Consider the following 22,770-nt stretch of genomic DNA (forward strand, 5'->3'; position numbering starts at 1 on the left):
TGTTTTTTGTATATTAAAGCAGTAAAAGTATAAAAATAGTACACAAGTATTATGTATGCAAAATGTATGAATATTTCCAACTTACAATATTAATTCTCTATTCTAGTTAGAAGAGAAAAGGAGTAACAATCTCTGTTTTAATACTATACCTGCAATCCAGGTCTAATCTTAAATTTCCAATTCCACTTCTCCTTTGCAGCTTTATACCTCTGATTTTGCAGAACATAAAGGTCTCTACAAAAAGAGTCTATATCTTTCATTAAAAAATAGTTTGGGCAGATGTTCAATGGACTTGGGAGTACTGGGTCTGGATGTGTTTCATTGAAAGAAACAACCATGTACTTGCAAAGAGAAGAATCCATCTTCCAATCACTGCAGAAGAAGTGTAATGCAAGAGTGAACATACATTCAGAATTCTTCTGGTTTTCTATAATGCTATTACAGGTTGAATCACATGAAGCACTTGAGTGGGTTGGGCAAAGAAAAATGACTTTATCAGCAATTTCTTTCTGAGTGGCAAGCCATTGCACAGGTCCTATTTCAGCAATTCTCCGTTTTTGCCACAGGTCTATTATAACATTACTTTGACAGTATTCCTGTAGAAATTCAGCAAAACTTAGGACGGTATGCAGTAAACAGGCTTCTTGAGAATATACAATAAGAATTGTTATGGGTGTTTGTGCTGTTATAGGATGGAAATGAGCCAGATTACTTGCTGGACCTGTTTTGAAAAACAACAGCATCACTGTTAAAATAAAACTTGGAGCAAGCAAGTTGAAATTTAAGTAAGCAGAAAAAACAGTATTTGTTATCTTGGGAATATACAGTGGCACATATTTTCAAAATAGAAATTTAGCTTACAAACATAGTTTAACCTTCCTATGGAACAACAGTATGCTGAATTACAATGAATATGGTACAGATAAATTCATCTTTCAAAAAGAAAATAACACAAGTTTGGTTAATAAGGCCAAATCACTTAGGAGAAGCATTGATTTAGCCAAGTTAGCTAATTCTTTGGATTGTACCTAAAAGGTAACTTGAAGAGCAGTTATCATAGATCAGCTGAACTATATATAGAAGAATGAGAGGTAACTCTGCAACACCATGTTTTCAGACACCTACTGTATCTTCTCATCCTTCTGAGGATTACCAAAAAATAAGCATACAAGAGAAGGGACTGCCTAATTTAAAAGCATTTTCTGTCTGCCCAGGGTACACAAGATGAGAAATTATGAATGCCCTATTTGAAAAAACCACACAATCATAGTGGGAATTTAATGTAACTTAGGCTGCATTTCAGATTTTCAGATCTTTTATCATTAAGTGTTGAGGCTGAATATACAATGTTTCCATGACTCTGCATAAGAGGGGAACGAGTAAGGAAATGTATCAGTGCTAATAAGACACATCATGACACATAAGAGGGTGGAACATGCAATGACACCACAGAACAAATTTTGTCATTTGGCCATCATTGTAATTAGGAATGTATGGCAATAAATTGAGGAAAATTACAATCAGACATCAACTATCCCAAAGAAATCACAATCATGGAAGCCTAAGCCCATTATACTTTTGTTATATATTCTCAACAAAGGCAGCCTCCAAGACATCAGAACTTTCATCCCCAAATTTGCAATAGCACATGATCACCAAGCTCTGCCATTTTGTACTTATCTACCTCAATGTTTAGATTAGATATTTTTAAATGAACAGTACATTCAAAGCACTTTGTGTTTGAAAGAATAATGTTTATATTTTGCCCTTACAATTTTCTTGCTTATCTGAGATATACAGTAATTTATCATCTTGTCTCATAGGAAGGAAGTCCTAGCAAAATAGTATCAATATCAGTGCTTAGTAAGAAATTGTTTCAATAAATGTAATTTTCCAGCCACTACTATGAATAGACTAATCAGTACCACCTTATAATGGAAACAAACTAACCACCAAATTATCCTACATGTTTCCCATTTTCATGCACAAAACCCAATGATTCTAGAGTCCACCAACCGGACATTGAAAACAGATAAATTGGTAGAATATTTCTATTCTCTAGGACAGTGGTCCCCAAGTTGAGCTGCATGTGCATGCCGGCCCACCACTCACAGGTGTGCACTGGCCTGCCACTTGTTTAAGTTGAGCTGTGCTAAGTGTGCACCGGCCTGCAGCTCAATGTTTCAAATGGACCGCGGCCTGGTAGTGGGTCACAGCCCAGGAGTTGGGGACCCCTGCTCTAGGACATTCAGTCATTGATCTCATGCCTCAAATTATTTCACTTAAAACATTTCTTTGTGAAAAACAGCTAAACTAGAATTCACTGCCTTAACTGTACAGTATTTCTCACAGATTAAAAATAAAGTTTGTTATCATGTGCCGCATCTTAACACTTTCTGCAGCAGCTGCTTTCTGAGTAATTTTGACTGCATCTTTTCCATTTAATGTTTGCTCTAATCTTTTTAAAAATTCTCTCCTTTCTTTTTCATTGGCTTACCTTCCAATCATAGATATGTGCCATACTAAAAACTATTTGCATATACTTGTGTTTGAGATGCCACATGACTTGCTATTTTCCCAGTAAATGTTACACAATACATGTATATTTTGAAATCCTGCAAAAATCTGGATTCAGAGTGAACACTTCTTTTTTCCCACTCCCCCTCGTGTCACAGAACATTTCAATGTTCTAAGTCTTCATTTGTGGACAAATATAGAATAAGATAAGCTCTTACCATGTCTACTCTTGAAATAAAGCACAGCAGCAACTATGCACACTATCAGAAGTAAAGTGATGGATAGGCCAGCATATATTTTCCCCATATCTAAATGAGAAAGGAAACGAATTTGTAAGATTGCAAGATTCTTTTAAAAGTTTAAACTTAACTTAATTAAAAAGTGAGCAGTTGCCATTTCTAATTCTCAAAGAATTGTAAAATGCATTCTTATGTATGCAAGTGGTGATACGGCACAGATGGAGGTGAGGCATTATTAGATCTTACATGAGGAGAAGTGGAAAATGGAAATGATTGTAGGTGGTTCAGTCTCTACATTCACAAAGACTAGCAAAGTAGTCTTCTGGCCATAGTCTAAATTAGGAATTGTCAACTTGAAGCTTCCCAATCTATTTTGTAGCCTTTGGACATCCTTCTAACCATGATGGCTGAAACCTGCCAATTGGTAGACATTTTGAGAGGCTAAATAGGTAAATACCATAGCGAAAGCTTAAAATAGGACTATCGCCATTAAGAAATACAACTCAAAACCTTCTGTTAAGAATTGAGTCCACCTTCTTGTTTGATACATCTACCTCTATGTTGTAATTCTCAACCTCCCCATAATGTTAATATTGACTCTGGCCACAAATATGTTGCTCATCCTACCATCATTACAATCATTCACACAAAAGATATAAAAGGAAAAAAGGCCCACAAATAACCTAAATGGTAGCCAGCCGCAATGTAGAACTAATGGCTAAATGGATTTTCCATATTCAGAGTCAATGTATCTGGTTATTATATGCTCAGAGATATACAAAGAATGTCTTTCTTTGGCAACCAAAGCCTGCCCGTGTCAGACTGAGGACTATGAAGAAGACCTTTATGATATTTCCAAGACTTACTGCTTTTAGAATGAATAGAGCCAAATATGGGTTTAAGCGCCCATTACTCACTTCCCAAACTGAAACTCTATGCACTCACACATCCACACAACTTTGCCAATAAGTAAGGCTCATCCTGGGAATCTTCTCTATGTTTATTGGGGTCTGTAACATCCAGAACAGCAATTTTCCTTCTCAGGAGAGTTTTGCAACCTGCGTTACAAAGGCAGACCAATAGTTTTTCCCTTGGCGATTTCTTTCCATGGTCTGATCTTAGCCCATCTCTTAGAAGCTGGTCATTAATTGCTATACAGTATGTTCAGTTAAGAAACCATTTTAACTGCTGTCTATGTCATAATCAAGATAAGGAATTTCAGGTCTCTCTTCCACCCCAACATGTAACTGCATCCTCTCTAAAAGATATTCATCCTTCATTCTCTTTATCTCATTACACAAAGAAGACAAGCTGTCTGGAGGCCAAACCTATGATGTATGTTTAGCCTAACGAAGAGAAGGATTAGGAATGACACGATAGTGGCTGTCATAGAAAAGAGGGGGTTGATCTATTCTCCAAAGCACCTGAGCACAGGACAAGAAATAATGGATAGAAGGTCATTAAAGAGAGGTCCAACTGGAACTAAGGTGAAATTTCTTGACAGTAACAACAATTAATTAATGCTTCCCGGAGTTATGAATACTCCATCGCTGGAGATTTTCAAGAAAAAATTAGACAGCAGTTGTCCAAGATAGTATAAGATCTTGGGCAAGTGGTTGGACTAGAAGACCCCCAAGGCTCCAGTGATTCTCTGATCATCATATTATTACACTTTTTCACAGTTATTATTTGAATTTATCTTCCTCATTCATAATGTTCTAGAAATAAATTTATCTTGATGTAAACCCCACTCTCATCTTGTTTTCTCTTTTTCTGACATGAAACTGATAAAATACTGAGTAGCCAAAGATAAAGGTTATCATGGTGTGGTTTAAATTGAATGATGCAAAACAAAATAACTAAATAAGCAATTTAGAGACCATTCTGGGGAGCAATATAAAAAGGTGAATTTTCCTGCTGTCATTTTCTTGTAGCTTAGTATATGATTCCCATAAACTTTTATAACTTCCAATAGAAGTGTTCCTCAATTTATAAACACAACTGGGACCAGAACATCTGTCGATAAGCAATGCAGTCATGAGTTGTATCTCATTTCATGACCTCTCTTGCCATGGTCATTAAACAAATTTGACTTTCCTTATAGATTTTGCTTGTTGGAAGCCCTATGGAAAAATTGCAAGTTCCAATCATGTGACTCTGGGACCCTGAAACTGTTATACCATGTTTCCCCCAAAATAAGACTCAACAAGAAAATATCCCTAGCATGATTTTTCAGGACACTTGTAATATAAGTCCCACCCCAAAAATAAGCCCCAGTTAAGATCGTCAGACCAGACAGATGCATTTAGTACTGTATTTACCCAAATATAAGCCCTAACTAAGCCCTAATGCATCTTTTGGAGCAAAAATTAATATTACACCCAGTGTTATTTTCGAGAAAACACAGTGAATATTTGGGTACTGGTTCCAACTACCCAAATTTTGACTACATGACCACAGGGATGCTGCTATGGTCATAAGAGCGAAGACTGTTCATAAGTCAATTTTTTCAGTGCCATTGAAACTTTGAAAAATCATTAAATGAATGGCTGTAACTCAAGACCTATAAGACTCAATTATTCCATTGAACCTTGACCATTCCCACCTTGACACTTTTCTAATAAACCCTGGAATTTTTCTATCAGAATGTTACTGTCTCATGGAAATCATCTTTTATTGAAAAAACTGTCTTCCTGATGTGCCTTTCTCAATATGTTCCTTCTGGTACTTTTTCACATGCTGTATATGTTGAAATCTTCCTGTTTCTATCACTTCTTTTGAAGGCCACTTATGCAAATACATGGGATAAAGTTATTCATTATCACTATATTATACAATGATTGGCATTGCATACTAATGCTGAAATCGAACAGAACATTATCCAATACCTGGTCTGTCTGTAGCTTTTGGTTCTGCAAAAAAATGAGAATTCATAAATTGCTTGAATTAACCATGTACAATTATATTTATAATCACAAACTATCTGCTTTATTTTCAGCAACAACCCCCCCCAACACACACACAATCTGAATGAAGATGTTTTTATTCGTGGTTAACACACCAACACAATATTTGCTTCTCTCCCCATCTCCTAGTCAAAATCTGACCCAGGCAATATGGGGGCTGTCAATGAATTACTATGGATCTTGGCTGCCTGCCTATTTCAAGAGAATGCTTTATTACCTTATGTCTTGCTTGCAAATATGTCAGGGACTCCTAACTGATAGGGGACTGGAGGCTAAATCATATAAAGAATGATTTCTGGAATAAGGTATGTTGAGTTTAATGAAGAAAAGGACGAGGGGGGACATGATAGCAGTGTTCCAATATCTAAGGAGTTGCCAAAGAGGGAGTAAAGCTATTCTCCAAAGCACCTGAAGGCAAACAAGAAGCAACAAATGGAAACTACTCAAGGAGAAAACCAACCTAGAACTAAGGAGAAATTTCCTGACAGTTAGAATGATTAATCAGTGGAACAACTTGCCTCCAGAAGCCATGAATGCTCTAACATTGAAAGTTTTAAAGAGGAGATTGGACAACCATTTGTCTGAAATGGTATCAAGTTTCCTGATTGAGCAGCCCAGTGATTCTGTGATTGTCATATTATTACCCTTTTTCACAGTAATTATTTGAATTTATCTTCTTCATTCACAATGTTCTAGAAATAAATTTCTCTTGATATAAACCCTACTCTCCTCATTTTTTTTTCTTTTTCTGACATGAAACTGATAAAATACTGAGTAGTCAAAGATAAAGGTTATCATGGTGTGGTTTAAATTGAATGATACAGAACAAAATAACTAAATAAGCAATTTAGAGACCATTCTGGGGAGCATATAGAAAGGTGAATTGACTTTTCCTGACTGAGCAGGGGGTTGGACTAGAAGACCTCCAAGGTCCCTTCCAACTCTGTTATTATGTATTCTCTATTACTTATCCACCAAGATTATTATTTTATTCCTCCTCCCCTAAAATTGCTCAAAGCAACTAAAGTAGTAGTTGTTGTTGTTAGCTGTGAAGTCGTGTCCGACCCATCGCAACCCCATGGACAACGTTCCTCCAGGCCTTCCTGTCCTCTACCATCTTCTGGAGTCCATTTAAGCTCACACCTACTGCTTCACACCTACTACTAAAGTAGTACCTTTCCTCATGTCCAAGTTCTTTTATTCTCACAATCCTGTAAAAAAATACTCTATAACTTAAGAGACAGTCTGAAGTTGCTTGAATGAGCTTTATAATCTCACTGGCCAATCTTAAGCTTACCCTAAAAAAATTACCTTAGCATATAAAGCTTAATATTTCCATCCACAGAGAAACATTTAAAAGTCTCAACTAACCAGGGATAGGTTCTTCGGTGCAAACTGTTTGATAATATGAGTATCTTTTGCAGTCATTCTGACATCCTGGAAAATAAGGAATTAGCTGAAAGAAGAGAAACAAAATAATAACACTGGAATTATTATTAAATACAATGCTCCAGTATTGTTTTTATACTTAATTTTGCATTGAAAATTCCTTAAAAACAGTGAATACAATGGTGCCGTGAGAATACAATTGTAGAAAACAGATCCACACTGCACTTTTCCAGTTTAAAAATAAAAAAGGCAGGTGCCATCAAAATTAAATCCATTATGGCTAAATACACAATATATGCCATTAGCATAAATTGTTGGAAAAACATTTATAAGATAGAATTACTAAATTTAGGTCCACCCTTTTTATGAGTTATAAGTTAGTTTTCTTTCTTTTCTAACTTAGCATCCCTGGAAGAATTGAAGGTGCATTTTGTCTCCTCAGGCAGGACACTAAAGTATTTCAGAATCAGTAAACAGGTTTTTATGGGTTTACAAAGCAGGTGAAGCACACCTGGTAACTTTTAGTAACATCTTATGTGCAAGACATTGATAGAAGGAAATAGGGTATAATCAAGCAACAAGAAATGTGATTGATTATAACAAGTTTAAAATAGATTCTGTATACTGGGTCATACCTTTTCAAAGCCAAATTCCAACTTTCCATTAGTTCTAATTACCTAACTTCCTCTAACTACAGAAGTGAAGCTATACTAAAAGCTTGCTAATTAATAACTGCTATACTTAAAACTTTTGCTATGCTCAGGAGCCCTATGCTAAAAAAGTAATATTAAAATTGCTTAAATTCTTCCACATTATCTTGTAAAAAAATCCACAATAAACATGACAAATTGCATTCAAGAACAGAGCCACTTTTAGAAACAGTTCCCATTTTTTACAAATATATATTAGGGTCATCTTTAAAAAGCATTTATTAAGCTTCTTTTCCTGCAATATGATTACACACACACACCAAAAAATGTCCATTAAACTATGACCTCTTACAGCAAGAGAGCACTGGCATGACTTACTTGAATCACTAACCCCTCATACACAATGATGAGGCAGATAGCATCAGGTGTAACTTGTGTTTCAATGTTTGGGCCACAGATCAGAAACAGTAATAGAGTCCTTCTAATTTGACATTTTCCTTACAAACAAAAATAAAATCTTACCTCTTTAAATATTATGTTTCTTTCTTGATCACTCATTCTTATTTTTTCAGAAACTCTAATATTGTTTCCCTATTCCAAGAAAAATTCCAGATAAATGTATTACAGAACTTTTCAAAATGTTTATTTAAAAAAAAAGAAATATGGCACTTTTTATTTCTTATCTGTTCTGCTTGTAATTGCATGATGTTTTTCAAAAGCTAATATTTACATTAATTTTGACTTTATCCAACCTGGTGTCATCTGCGTTCAACTCTTATCAGCCCTAGTCATGTAATTTGACAATTAGTCATCGTACTCATTCCTATTTTTATAGCTAAAGAAGAAAAAAATGTATACCTTGGTAGTAGGCACAACATGAAGAATTGAATTATCACATTCATCAGAGTCACAAAGATGGATTTTATATTTGGAACAAAAGTTACTAGGTGTAAAATTCACTTCTAGTTCAAATTCCCTGTTACATATTGTTATATGTGGATCCCACAAACTCCCTGTGAAATTTAAAAAAAATTAAAACATGACTGATGTTTTCTTTGTTTTACTTTAAAGCACACATTGCTTTGCAGATCCTGGACACAAAAATGAAAATAATTATAGAAATAATTAATGAATGTCCTAAACAACTGGTCCTTTAAAACTGGCATTTAAAAAAAATACTTAACTCTTTTCCAACATTTTTTCTAAAGAGATTAATATAGCATTTTCCTGCTGTCATAATATTTTTAGAAGTATTTATTTGTTTATTGTATTTACTGTGTGTTTCAAAATCATCCCGCGATTACTAAACAAGTGATTCCTTAATCTGAAGAATCATTTTGCAAGTAATTTCTAGGTGACAATTCTTGCATGAAATGATAAATCTGATATTTTTAGACTGGGCAATTGGTGAATAATCTGTTTTTTAGCACCAAAAGATAAGAAATTAATCACAACTTTAAAAATATGTCAGATAGATGTTGGAAATGTAAACATTATTCAGGCACGTATTATCATATCTGGTGGACATGTGATAAAGCAAAGGCTTATTGGAAAAAAACATGCTTGGTTAGAAAAAATGTTGGGAGAGCATGTACTATTCAATCCTGAATTTTTTCTATTAGGTATAATACCGGAAAAGATTAATAAGCGAAGTTTATATTTGGTTCTACATATTACAATAGCAGCAAGAATAACTTTCGCGCAATACTGGAAAAATGAAGGAATACCACCAGAGGAAGAAGTAATTAAAAAAATATTGGAATTTGCTGAGATGGACAGACTAACTATGAGACTGAAAGATAAAGAAGAAACAGAATACTACCAAAGCTGGAAGTTATTCTACAAATGGCTAGAGGAAAGAACCAAAGAGTAGGATTTGATTATGTATTAGCAATTTTGAACCCAGCCTTGGTGGAGCAGTGGGCTAATGCCTCCTTAAGTAACACCAGCTGCCTGCAATTAGTGCAGGTTCGAGTCCCACCAGGCTCAAGGTTGACTCAGCCTTCCATCCTTCCGAGGTAGGTAAAATGAGGACCCAGATTGTTGGGGGCAATTAAGCTGACTTTGTAATAATGCCGCTTGGGGGGTGGGTGCGAAAGCCCTAATAAGCAGGCATATACATAGAATGAAGGCTATTGCTAAGCACATTGGATTGTGCTTAAATTGTAAGCCGCCCTGAGTCTTCGGAGAAGGGTGGGATATAAATGGGATTAACCACCCCCCCAAAAAAAAAACAGACTGCACGCTGGTTGAAAAATTAACATATGTATGTAAGGAAAAAAGAACTAATAAAAAGCTTTAAAAAAAGAAAAGAAAAGAAATTAATCACAACTAATGTAAGACAACCAGGATCTCTTACTTGTGTTTCCCTGAAAATAAGATCAGGTCTTTTTTTTTCCCCTCCAAAAGAGGCACCAGGTCTTATTTTTAGAGGGGGGTGACTTTTCCACTCACCTCCGGCACCAACAGCTCCACCCAACTGGCCCACTTCTTCTGCAGCCAAAGGAGCAGCTTCATTCTGCAGCAGAGAAAGGAGGTCTGACCTGCATTTCACAGTCAAAGGCCTTTCCGGAAAGGCACCGCAGTTAAGAACCGAGCTATGGATTCAATCCATGGCTCAGTTCTCAGCTGCAAAGGCCTTGTAGAACCGATTAAATCCATAACTTGGTTCTCAGCTGCAGTGGCCTTCCAGAAAGGCCTCTGACTGTGAAGTGCAAGATTGGGAACACCACAGAAGAAGTGGGCCGGCAAGGAAAGGTCTGGCTGCAAGGTAAGTGGCTGCGGGGCACATGAGGCAGCTCCACACCCCCACCCTAGCTTGATTTTTAGGTGTGTGCCTCACCCCAAAACTAGGGCTTATTTTTGGGGTAGGGCTTATATTAGGCCCACCCCCAAAAAATCAAGCTAGGGCTTATTTTTGGGGCAGATCTTACTTTCGGGAAAACAGGGTATTTAAGAGAAGGCAAATGTGAATAGAGAAAAACCCAACCTGGTGCCTGTCACATGTATTATGATGACAGCCCCAGATTTCCTTTTGTAACCTTCTCAGAGTCTTTTCAGCTGGGCATACTATAAAAATGTTAAATAGATAAACAAACACATTCCTCAACCAGCATTAACCAGAGACTGTGTATTGGTAACTATCTGCACAGCAGCAAGTGGGAGAAAAAAAGAGGGTTTTTTGTTTTAAAAAAGTAACTTTTAGTTGAAATCTTACAAGGAGACAATTTTGTATGCTAACGCTACATCGGTCAGAAAAGAACTGAATTGAAAACGCATGACCATATCCCAGTGGGATGCACCATTTCCTTGGCTAGATTCCAGTTCTAACAGGTTACAAAGCTATTCTTACATAAATGCAAAAATGCATAAAGGGCTGTTAACTAAAATAGGCAGGAAAAGTAACATAACCAAATGTTCTTTTGAAGTTAACTAAAAATAGCTATTGTAGCATCTTCATCCTTTTGGTGCTACTGGATTCCCTGGCATTTTATTTATGAGTTATAGTTTATGGTCACCATTGCATTTAATATCTTGAAATAAGTTTAATAATAAATTTTAATGACCCCTAGTGTAATGAATTAATGAAAACAACTGCTTACCTTTTTCTATACACTTTTGGCAATATTTCAAGCTATTATCTTCACAATCTGAATTTAAATAAGAGTTTGTGCATTAGAAATTATGAACATTTATAATATCTGAATCAACTGATTCCAGGTATGAGAAAAAGCTTTTAAAATAAAGATTAGGAAAACTGCATGAAAGCATAAGCCACTGAAGAGAAAATGAACACATTTTAAATCAATAGATTAGATATCATGCTTTTTCTATTTATCAAACAAAGCTCGGCTGGACCCATTACTTTTAAGTATGCGTGTAACACTTTTATATATTTATATATACATATCATCTTAAAATTACAGAAGCTATTTAAAGATGAAAATTTACAAATCAACACTATTTAATCACTTACCTGGAGAAATTAGATTCATCTGTGTTTTTGAATGATCTTGATCTATATTTGCTGGTGGAAGGTTGTAAGCATCAATGAAGTAATTAGTATTTTCTTCTACAGAGAATCCAACAAAGTTGAATTGCCACTGTAATTAAATGTATTTGAAAGTTATATAATTCAGGATAGGAACTAAACCACTTCCTTTTTCTGAACCATATTCTTTCAGAAATGTAAGCAAACCAGAAGCATACTCCTCACTAACTCCATTTTCCACTACTGATTGGATCTGGTACATTAATGAAATACTAAGATGACAATATCACCCAAAAATGTTTAATGGGATTTTCTAAGTGCAGAATTATTGACCAAGGATAGAAAAAATAGGAATCAGTTGCTTCCATAAATCATACATGATGCAGCTTGTTGGTCTAATTCTACCTTGCCAAAATTAAATCTACTATTTGATCAAAACATCTTGGGAAGGCTTGTTAAAAGTATCCCCATCATAAATCTGAAATAGAATTCAAATGGAAAGTCATTTTTCAATTATAAATCCATACCTGACCCAGCTTGAACCACATCCAAAATTTGGATTTCTCTTAAAATAAAGCCATAGTATTCTAATTTTTAACAATCTCTCAAATAAGAATTTACCCTTCAGTGTTTAGATATAAATTATTATAGTATAATTCTTTGGGGTTTATTGTGCACTGATTATTATTGATATTTATATATTAATCAGATTTTAACAACAACCTGCAGTTTTTAAAATCAGTATAAGATATTATGTTATTTCATTTATGGGAAACATAAAATATTGAACATTCTTATCTAACAAGTGTTTTATCATGCTCGTAAATTCTCTATTTATTTCTGGGTTGTTTTTCTTTTTTGTCTTATTTTACCTTTCCCCCCTTCTTCCCTTTTCAAAAATGTTTCGTGAAAATGCAATAATAATAATCATCATTAATACCATCAAACAACAAAATCTGCCTATAGCAGGTCCTTTAGAAAGACTCAATAGGTGGATAAAAATGTCAAATCCAGTCTAAACATCTGGCTGACTGTGCCATCAACCATAATAATGTGTTACCTCCATCTGAAAAGAGGAGGACATGGACAAGGTGACAAGCCTTTTGGGTGGCAAACTCCACACTTTAGAATTCTCCACTCTAGAGGTCCATAAAGCTACTTCTATCATGGATGTTATATAAATTTTAAAGACAGTTTCATTTCATTGGACCTTCAACCCTAACCTTAATTGGCATACATCTTGGGGAGGGTTAATTTGTTAGTACTATTGTTCTTTATAATTTTGATTTTTTTTCTTCTGTTGCTTTTGTAATCTGACATGCTGTAAACTAAATATGTAAACATTCAACCTTTAACTTGAGTGAGCATTAAATAAGCACATAGATACAATATAATATTTTGATTTCTGAGTTGCCTAAAAAATTATCTTGGGTTACTATTTATTTACTGGTCATTACTGTTTACTGTCCAACATAGGATTTGGTAGAATTTTAATGTACCAAAAAGTTCAGAATAATTGTGTTTTTATTCAAACAAAATGGAAATTCAATAGCTGTCGACTTTCCATTTTTATGATATTTTAATACCCACCAACCAGAGCTAGTTACAAAAAAAAAATTACAGAGCAGAAGCTTTGAGCACATTTGGAGCACTGAAGTTTATTTTACATAAAAACCAGGTTTTTGTCATTTCAGTTCAGAAGTTAAGCTACACTATTTTTGTTCTATTGTACAGAAACAGTTTCTAATCTAACTCACCATATTGTCTTAAAAGAAATAATTTACTGTTGCATTAGGTCACTAAACTGAGTAAGATCATATTCTATCAGCACAATATAATAGCAACAAACCACAACTTTTAATTAATTTTCTTACTTTTTGATGCTCAGACATGGTTTGACTTTGAAATGCTTCTAGATAATCACATCGAATACAGCCTTCACGGGATTCACATATCTTGGTTGCCTTCAAGTATTTTATACTGGCTGCAAGAAAATTGTTTTGTCAAAGAATTCTAGTTTGTTTTCAAGATGTTATCAGTAACAGTGCCATTCCAACTACTACAGGTCTCCCAAAGACACACAATGGCAGATTTGTGTTTACTTTACTACCTTGAGTTAACTCTGCATCCTATCCTGTGTAACTATCTTAATGGTATCCAATACTGAAATATATATTTGTTCTCTTACTGCTGGATTTTAGAAGTAAACAAAGTGTTTTGCATATCCAGATCAGACAGGACTCAGAAAACAGAAAGGAATAATAGCAAAGGAAAACTTAATCCTCCCACCCCCAATTTTCATGTTAAAAACATGAAAAAGCCAAGACTGTGCGAGACAATCATATAACTTCATATAACCACCTTGCAGGCTTCTCATGGGTACCCCAAGGTTTTTGGGAAAACACACTTTAAGGGCTTTCTGGAAGGCTACAAGGGATGGGGCCAACCTCACCTCAGGGGAGTGATGTTCTAGAGCAGAGGTCCCCAACCCCCGGTCTGTGGACCAGTACCGGGCTGCGGCATGTCAGCAACCAGTCTGTACAAACAAGCAAAGCCCCATCTGTGGTATACAGGCAGCACTCAAAACCACACCCCCTCCGGTCCATGGAAAAACCTCTCTCCACAGAACCGGTACGTGGTGCCCAAAAGGTTGGGGACCTCTGTTCTAGAGGGCAAAGCTGCAGCAGAGAAGGCACATCTTCTGGGTCCCACCAGATAGAATTCCTTAGCAGGCAGGACCCACAGCATACACCTCTTGCTGGACTGAAGGGATAAATAGACATAATTGGGAAAAGGCAGTTCCTCGAGAAACGTCATCACATACAATGTAGAGCTTTATATGTTAAAATCAACACCTTGAATTGTACCCAGAAGCAGACAAGAAACAATTGCTGCTCATGGAGCAAATGTATAATGTGTGCCATCCTAGGGGCACACATAACTGTGAGTACAGCCACACTTTCATCATCTGAAACTTCCAAATGCTCTTCAAAGGACAGCCACATGCAGAGCATGTTAAAGCAATCCACTCTGGAAGTGACTAGGGTATAACGGTGAGCAGTGTCATGATCCAGGAAAGCGTGCAACTAGCACACAAAATGAAGTTGTACAAAGGTTCTCACAACCATAACTGCCACCTAATCCTCGAACAGGAATTGTGAATTTAGAAGGACCTCCAGATTGTCCACCAGGTCTGTATAGGGTGGTGCCACTTTATCCACTACCAAAGATGGTAAAGACCTAGATCCAGAAGGCCCAAAATGCCAGAGCTACTTAGTTTCACCAGGGTTTAGCTAAGGCCTGTTGTCCTCCATACAAAGCCCACAGCTTTCAGGCACCAAAAAATCACAACACTGTTTATTTCTCCTTTAAAATCAGAGCAGGAAGGGCACATTATAAGAGATCACTGCAGTATTCATTATATATCAAAGTATTTGTTATATTTAATACAAAATATTTATGGGCCTATTATTTAAAAATGAAATTTACCGTCTTCATTAAGGATCCAACTTATATTAAATTTGCATATTCCTTGTATTTCAACAATCTTGATGCTGATATTAAAAAGATCTGATGGTGTGAATGTATGTTCTTGTTCCAACTCAGGATGAGGCCCTTGCAAAGAATGAAAGTGAGGAGTTAATACATTTGCAGCGAAAACCTCCAGCTTATTAGGCTAGCTCAACTAGCCTGCAAGGCCTTGAAGCTTTGGATGCTTTGTACTCCTCCTTCTCTGAACACTACCATTCATCCCCAGAAAAATCCACACTGGTGGGCACGTCATCTGGAATTCCTGCTGCCTCGGCCACCCTTCTAGAAAGGGTACAGAAATGCCAATAGCCACAGAATCTATAGGAGCCAGATTGGAGAGCTTGCCAGTAAGAGTCCAGCTGCAGTGTGACTCTTTTTTTGACTATCCTACACCTTCCTCCAAGTGAGAAATTTAGAATTAAAGATCTCTTGATAGACTTTGGCAGCCATTTTACTTCATACCATTCTTGAAGGAGAAAATGTGAGAAGAATCAAAATCACACAAAAATGCATGTGTACTAATTTAGCCTGCAGAAACATAGCCTGCTGTCATCATTAAAATTCCACATGCTAAACAATTTGAAATGCGATTCCCAAAATCATTTGCTTATTGTACTCTCTGTCTTAAGTTCTTATGATGGCTAAAACTGTCATCAGAAATATATACATTCAGAAAATGAACAGGAATGGGATGACATTAATTTTTTCAAAGTGCAAAATATTTACACTGAAATTTAATTGTTTTTCCATCAAATGTTGGAAGTGCGATCTTGGAGTCCTGGAATACATATAAGGTTCATGCAAAATCCAAACCCATCCTTCCTATGCATCATTTTATATATCTGCTGCATTTCAACAATACCTTTCAGGAAGTATAAGCCATGCTATTACTTCACCCTTCCTTTCCAATCCCTTGTGTTTTCTTCATTCACTTTTTCTGCTACTTATTCACAATTGGAAATATTAATAGAAATACCATCACAGTATAATGTTACAAAGAATGTCATATTTCTCATGTCTACTCATTATACCTCCCTTGAGAAAGTCACTAGTATTTATTTACAGACTAACCAACAGCATTGCATTCTTTAAGTATTACTGATTTAGTTTGCTTTATGCAAAAGCATTGGAAAGAAGAAGGTTAACCATTATCTTCAGGAATGACAAACTGGTCAAATATTATTCAACTCAGTGGAATCTAAAGGAGGGTTCTTCACACAAGAGGCTTTACAACAGACTTAAGACTGGAGACTTCAGTTCTTTCCTCTTTCTGTGATGCATCTGTGGCCTCTGTGGTCTTCATCTGGCCTAATCAGTCAAGGAAGGGCAAAAGTCAAGCAGGCATATAATGAGTATACTTATTTAGATGCACATTGATTAAAAAGGTCACAAAGACTTCATATATTGATTGTATCTTAAACCTCCTACAATGGCAATGGGGTGCATGAATGTACAATACTTGCAACAGAATTTTAACCATTTTTAACCCTTAAAACCACATTTTATTTATACATACCATCTTCTTTATAGCATTTGATAGGCTGTAACGAAAAAGAAAACCAGGGTTAAAAGAAAAGGAAATGTTATAGTTACTTTCTAGAAAAATTGTAAGCTGACCAGAATCATTGATTGTGATGGGCAGCTATAGAAATCAATGAATTAATGAATGAATGAGCCAGCTTTAGAGTAGTAAAAAGATTTGGAAATGCTGACATTATTGTGTTTATATTCCACCTCTCCTCTAAGGTGTTCATTGTTGGGTAATTGGATTCATTCCTCTTTCACCTTCATCATTTTTCAATCCTAAAAAAAGAACTACTGGCAAAATGGATGTTAACCAGTCAGCCAAGTATGGTCTCAAACTAATGGGTTAAGAAGTTAATCTACAGTTAGCTATGGATATGGCATTTAAAAAAAAAACTAAAATATTTTTAAAATATTCATTAAACCCATAACTTTCTGGAATGCAGATAACAGCATGCCAGTGATAATGGAAGATATATAATAGTCTTGGAGCCATAATCATATATAAAAATAATTTTCTATTTTTTGTTTTTACCCCTTCATGGATTACTGCTCTGTCGTGGCAAAGGGACTTGCGTAATTCAATGAAGCTATGAGATATGCCGTGCAGGGCCACCCAAGACGGACAGGTCATAGTAGAGAGTTCTAACAAAATGTGATCCACTGGAGAAGGAAATGGCAACCCACTCCAGTATTTTTGCCATGAAAACCCCATGGACAGTACCAAAAGGCAAAACAATATGACGCTGGAAGATGAGCCCCTCAGGTCGGAAGGCGTCCAATATGCTACTGGGGAAGAGCAGAGGGCTAGTACTATTAGCGCCAGAAAGAATGAAGCGACTGGGCCAAAGCCGAAAGGACGCTCAGCTGTGGATGTGTCTGGTGGTGAAAGGAAAGTCCGATGCTGTAAAGATTTTTTTCTCCATAGGAACCTGGAATGTAAGATCCATGAATCAAGGAAAGCTGGACGTGGTCAAACAAGAGATGACAAGACTGAACATTGACATCTTAGGAATCAGTGAACTAAAATGGACAGGAATGGGTGAATTTAATTCAGATGACCATCAGGTAAACTACTGCGGGCAAGAATCCCTCAGAAGAAATGGAGTAGCCTTCATAGTCAATAAAAGAGTAGGAAAAGCAATACTGGGATACAATCCCCCAAATGACAGAATGATCTCAGTTTGAATCCAAGGCAAACCATTCAATATCACAGTAGTCCAAGTCTATGCCCCAACCACTGCTGCTGAAGAGGATGAAATTGACCGGTTCTATAAAGCCCTACAGCACCTTATAGAACTAACACCAAAAAATGATGTCCTTATCATCATGGGGGATTGGAATGCTAATGTAGGAAGCCAAAAGATAATCGGAATAACAGGCAAGTTTGGCCTTGGAGTACAAAATGAAGCAGGGCAAGAGGCTGATAGAATTTTGTCAAGAGAATACGATGGTCATAGCAAACACTCTTTTCCAACAAGCCAAGAGACGGCTCTACACATGGACATCACCAGACGGTCAACACAGAAATCAGATTGACTATGTGCTCTGCACCCAAAGATGGAGAAGCTCTATACAGTCAGTAAAAACAAGACCATCCATAGTTCTTCATACAGTGCCTGAAGAACTATGGATGGAGGTTCGCAACATTGTACAACAGGTAGCAACCAAAACCATCCCAAAGAAAAAGAAATGCAAGAAAGCAAAATGGCTGTCTGAGGAAGCTTTGCAAATAGCTGAGGAAAGGAGGGAAGTGAAAGGCAAGGGAGAAAAAGAAAGATACACCCAACTGAATGCAGAATTCCAGAGAATAGCTAGAAGAGATAAGAATACCTTCTTAAATGAACATTGCAAAGAAATAGAAGAAAACAATAGAATAGGGAGGACCAGAGATCTCTTCAAGAAAATTGAAGAGATGAAGGGAACGTTTCATGCAAAAATGGGCATGATAAAGGACCAAAATGGCAGGGACCTAACAGAGGCAGAAGAGATTAAGAAGAGGTGGAAAAATTACACAGAAGTAGTATATAAGAACGAACTTAACATCCCTGAGGTGGTCACTGACCTAGAGCCAGACATCCTAGAATGTGAAGTGAAGTGGGCCTTAGGAAAGCTGAGTAACAACAAAGCTAGTGGAGGTGACAGTATTCCAGCTGAGCTATTCAAAATCTTAAAAGATAATGCAGTAAAAGTGCTACATTCAATTTGCCAGCAAATTTGGAAAACTCAACAGTGGCCACAGGATTGGAAAAGATCAATTTACATTCCAATTCCAAAGAAAGGCAGTGCCAAAGAATGTTGAAATGATCGCACCATTGCACTCATTTCTCATGCTAGTAAAGTTATGCTTAAAATCCTACAAGCTAGACTCCAGCAGTTTGTGGATTGAGAACTACCAGAAGTACAGGCAGGATTTCGAAAAGGCAGAGGAACTAGAAATCAAATTGCCAACATACGCTGGAACATGGAGAAAGCTAGGGAGTTCCAGAAAAACATCTACTTCTGCTTCATTGACTATGCTAAAGCCTTTGATTGTGTGGATCATAAACAGTGGCAAGTTCTTAAAGAGATGGGAGTACCAGACCATCTTATTTGTCTCTTGAGAAACCTATATGTGGGTCAAGAAGCAACAGTGAGAACTGGACATGGAACCACTGATTGGTTCAAAATTCGGAAAGGAGTCCGGCAAGGCTGTATACTGTCACCCTGCCTGTTTAACTTATATGCAGAGCACATCACGAGAAAGGCAGGGCTAGATTAATCAAAAGTTGGAATTAAGATTGTCGGGAGAAATATCAACAACCTAAGATATGCAGATGATACCACTCTAATGGCAGAAAGTGAAGAAGAACTAAAGAGCCTCTTGTTGCGAGTAAAGAAGGAGAATGCAAAACCTGGGTTGAAACTTAACATTAAGAAAACCAAGATCATGGCATCCGGCCCTCTCAGTTCCTGGCAAATAGATGGGGAAGAAATGGAGGTAGTGACAGATTTTATTTTCCTGGGCTCCAAGATCACCGCAGACGGGGACTGCAGCCAAGAAATTAAAAGACGCTTTCTCCTGGGGAGGAAAGCCATGGCAAATCTAGACAGCACACTAAAAAGCAGAGACATCACCCTGCCAACAAAAGTGAGTATAGTCAAGGCTATGGTCTTCCCAGTTGCAATGTATGGCTGTGAAAGTTGGACCATAAGAAAGGCTGAGCGCCAAAGAATTGAGGCCTTTGAGCTATGGTGCTGGAGAAGACTCCTGCGAGTCCCTTGGACTGCAAGGCGATCAAACCGGTCAGTCCTAGAGGAGATCAACCCTGCCTGCTCTTTAGAAGGCCAGATCCTGAAGCTAAAACTCAAATACTTTGGCCACCTAATGAGAAGGAAGGACTCACTGGAGAAGAGCCTAATGCTGGGAAAGGTTGAGGGCAAGAGAAGAAGGGGACGACAGAGAATGAGGTGGCTGGATGGAGTCACTGAAGCAGTAGGTGTGAGCGTAAATGGACTCCAAAAAGATGGTAGAGGACAGGAAGGCTTGGAGGAACGTTGTCCATGGGGTCGCGATGGGTCGGACATGACTTTGCAACTAACAACAATTGTTTTTTAATTGCTGACCTTTAATTCCAGCAAGAATATTGTTTTCAGCTCAATGTTGAGCTTTAATTTTTTTTGTACCATTTGTATTTGAACCCAGAAATTATTTGCTTTTTCACAAATCCATTGAGAAAGCATCTCATCCCCAATCTCTGATCACTTCTACTCAAAAACAGTTCCTAATTTCAGAATTAAGTCTTTCAAAAGTTTATTCGCACCAGGCTGTGGCTAAAGTAGTTTCCCTAAGCATGCTATGATAGTAGAATTGTTGCTGATATCTCAACCGACACAAATTGGAGAAGCCATACTTTGTGGAACCACCCTCTCCTTCCACCACAAGGGCTTTCTCCCAAAGCCCTGAGTGGCAACCAAATATCTCCAAAACAGAGGAAGCGCGGGCCGTTTAAAAGCTACCTTTCCAGGCAGACGTTCAAGCGCCTGAACTTTCTTCAAAGCCTCCCGAAGCCAACGCAGGGAAGAAAAGGCGCCAGGCACTTTGGGCATCGCTTACCAACTGGGCTTCTGCCTGGAAGCTCTTCCCGCTCAGCACGCAGCCCAGCAGCAACCACGCCGCAGCATTCATCCAGGCCGGCTTTTCCAGGAGCTGCCTCCTAGCCTGCTCGCTCTTCTCGCTTAGCCTCTTTGAGGAAGACTCAGCCAAGCCTCCTAACCTCCCTCTCAGCCACATTTATACCTTTCCTCCGCCCCGCGCCTCACCGCAACCTACACCGTAGCTCCGCCAGGAGCTCGCTGCTCAGAGGGAGCCCCGCCAAATTGGGTTATAAGACAAAAGAGATAAGAATTCCGGTCGCGCGCTGCCTTTCGAAACCGAGAATCCGGAACGTGCAAGACTCCCACGCTAGGCGATTCTTGGCTGTGGAGATGTGTGGACTTCAGGTCTCGTGTGTGGGCTTCAAGTCTCGGAATGCTGCCTGGAGAATTCTAGGAGCTGAAGTCCACTCGTTTGTCTGCCAAGGTTGGGAAACACCGTGCCAGAGTTTACAGGCTTCCCACAGGCTCCCCAGGCTAAAGAATGAGTGGCGCCTCGGATGCTGGGTAAAGCAGCACCTCTTTGGTAATTTCTTTAACCTCGGCCTTCTTAATTTTCGGAGGGTGTGAAGGGAGTCCTGGGGTAACTTAAATAACACGGTCAAAATTATTAGCATACATTGACCTTATTATTTAGTCCAGGGGTAGGCAACCTTGGCTCTTTGATGACTCATGGACTTCAACTCCCAGAATTCCTGAGCCAGCCATGCTGGCTCAGGAATTCTGGGAGTTGAAGTCCATGAGTCATCAAAGAGCCAAGGTTGCCTACCCCTGATTTAGTCTCTGGCTGGAAGGCAGAAATTTAGGGTGAGGGAGCAGAGCTCAGACGAAAAAAGGTAGCTGCCAATAGTGCTTACTGTATTTTTCCTTTATTGCTGTATTGTTATTATCAACAATATTCTTTTATACCATTCTTTCACAATTTTTAATCAGTAGTATCTTTTTTATTATGATATGCTGGGTGGTATCATACAGACACAGATATTCTTGACACTGAGTTTTTGCTACAGTATCCCCGGTGCACAGCCAATACACTAAATATGTGTGTGCTTATATGCATCTCTATTGTTTGGGCTGTAGACTAGGGCTACATGACAGCTCAACTTCAAAACATTATTCACTTGGCCACTTGCTTCCTCTCATCCTAACCTACTTTATTAGGTTGTAAAGAAATTCAAAATTGGAGTCACTTATGCAACTTTTAGTGTGGAAAACTAAACTAATTTTGTAAAATTCTTAATATTACACATGTTGCTCAAAGACCAGGATATTGCCTTTATATTCCAATAAAAAAGATGACAAAAAGATGTATTTGCATCTGATGAAGTATAGCCAATCCCAAAGGTTATAACACAACAAATTTCTTCATAAGAGCCTTGGTGGAGCAGTGGGCTAATGCCTCCTTAAGTAACACCAGCTGCCTGCCATTAGTGCAGGTTCGCATCCCACCAGGCTCAAGGTTGACTCAGCCTTCCATCCTTCCCAGGTAGGTAAAATGAGGACCCAGATTGTTGGGGGCAATTAAGCTGACTTTGTAATAATGCCGCTTGGGGGTGTATGAAAGCCCTAATAAGCAGGCATATACATAGAATGAAGGCTACTGCTAAGCTTGTAAGCCGCCCTGAGTCTTCGGAGAAGGGCGGGATATAAATGGAATTAAAATAAATAAAAATAAATTTCCATATTGTCACTATACGTCTTTTTAAGCAATGTTTAATAAAATGGTGGTACCTCCTTGAATGTTGTAAAATGCAAATTGTTTTAAGTATTTTATCTCATTTATTAATGAATTACTTGATATAAAACTCAAATGAGAACTATCTTATCAT

At 37.6% G+C, this 22,770-nt stretch overlaps 1 protein-coding gene across 1 annotated transcript; it reads right to left on the reverse strand.

The window, feature by feature from the left end:
- Positions 1-78: 78 nt before the first annotated feature.
- On the reverse strand, positions 79-20,975 carry IL17RB (interleukin 17 receptor B; the record flags this gene model as incomplete). The annotated part of the gene is made up of 11 exons (XM_083353348.1): positions 79-721; positions 2,736-2,825; positions 7,094-7,178; positions 8,284-8,352; positions 8,620-8,774; positions 11,364-11,411; positions 11,738-11,864; positions 13,627-13,736; positions 15,242-15,367; positions 16,800-16,824; positions 20,904-20,975. 11 exons carry the CDS (start codon positions 20,973-20,975, stop codon positions 144-146), a joined length of 1,485 nt encoding a protein of 494 aa, XP_083209474.1. The 3' UTR covers positions 79-143.
- Between the last annotated feature and the right edge of the window lie 1,795 nt (positions 20,976-22,770).

The sequence above is a fragment of the Vipera ursinii genome (assembly GCF_947247035.1).
Source record: "Vipera ursinii genome assembly, chromosome: 2".
NCBI classification, from domain to species: Eukaryota; Metazoa; Chordata; class Lepidosauria; order Squamata; family Viperidae; genus Vipera; species Vipera ursinii.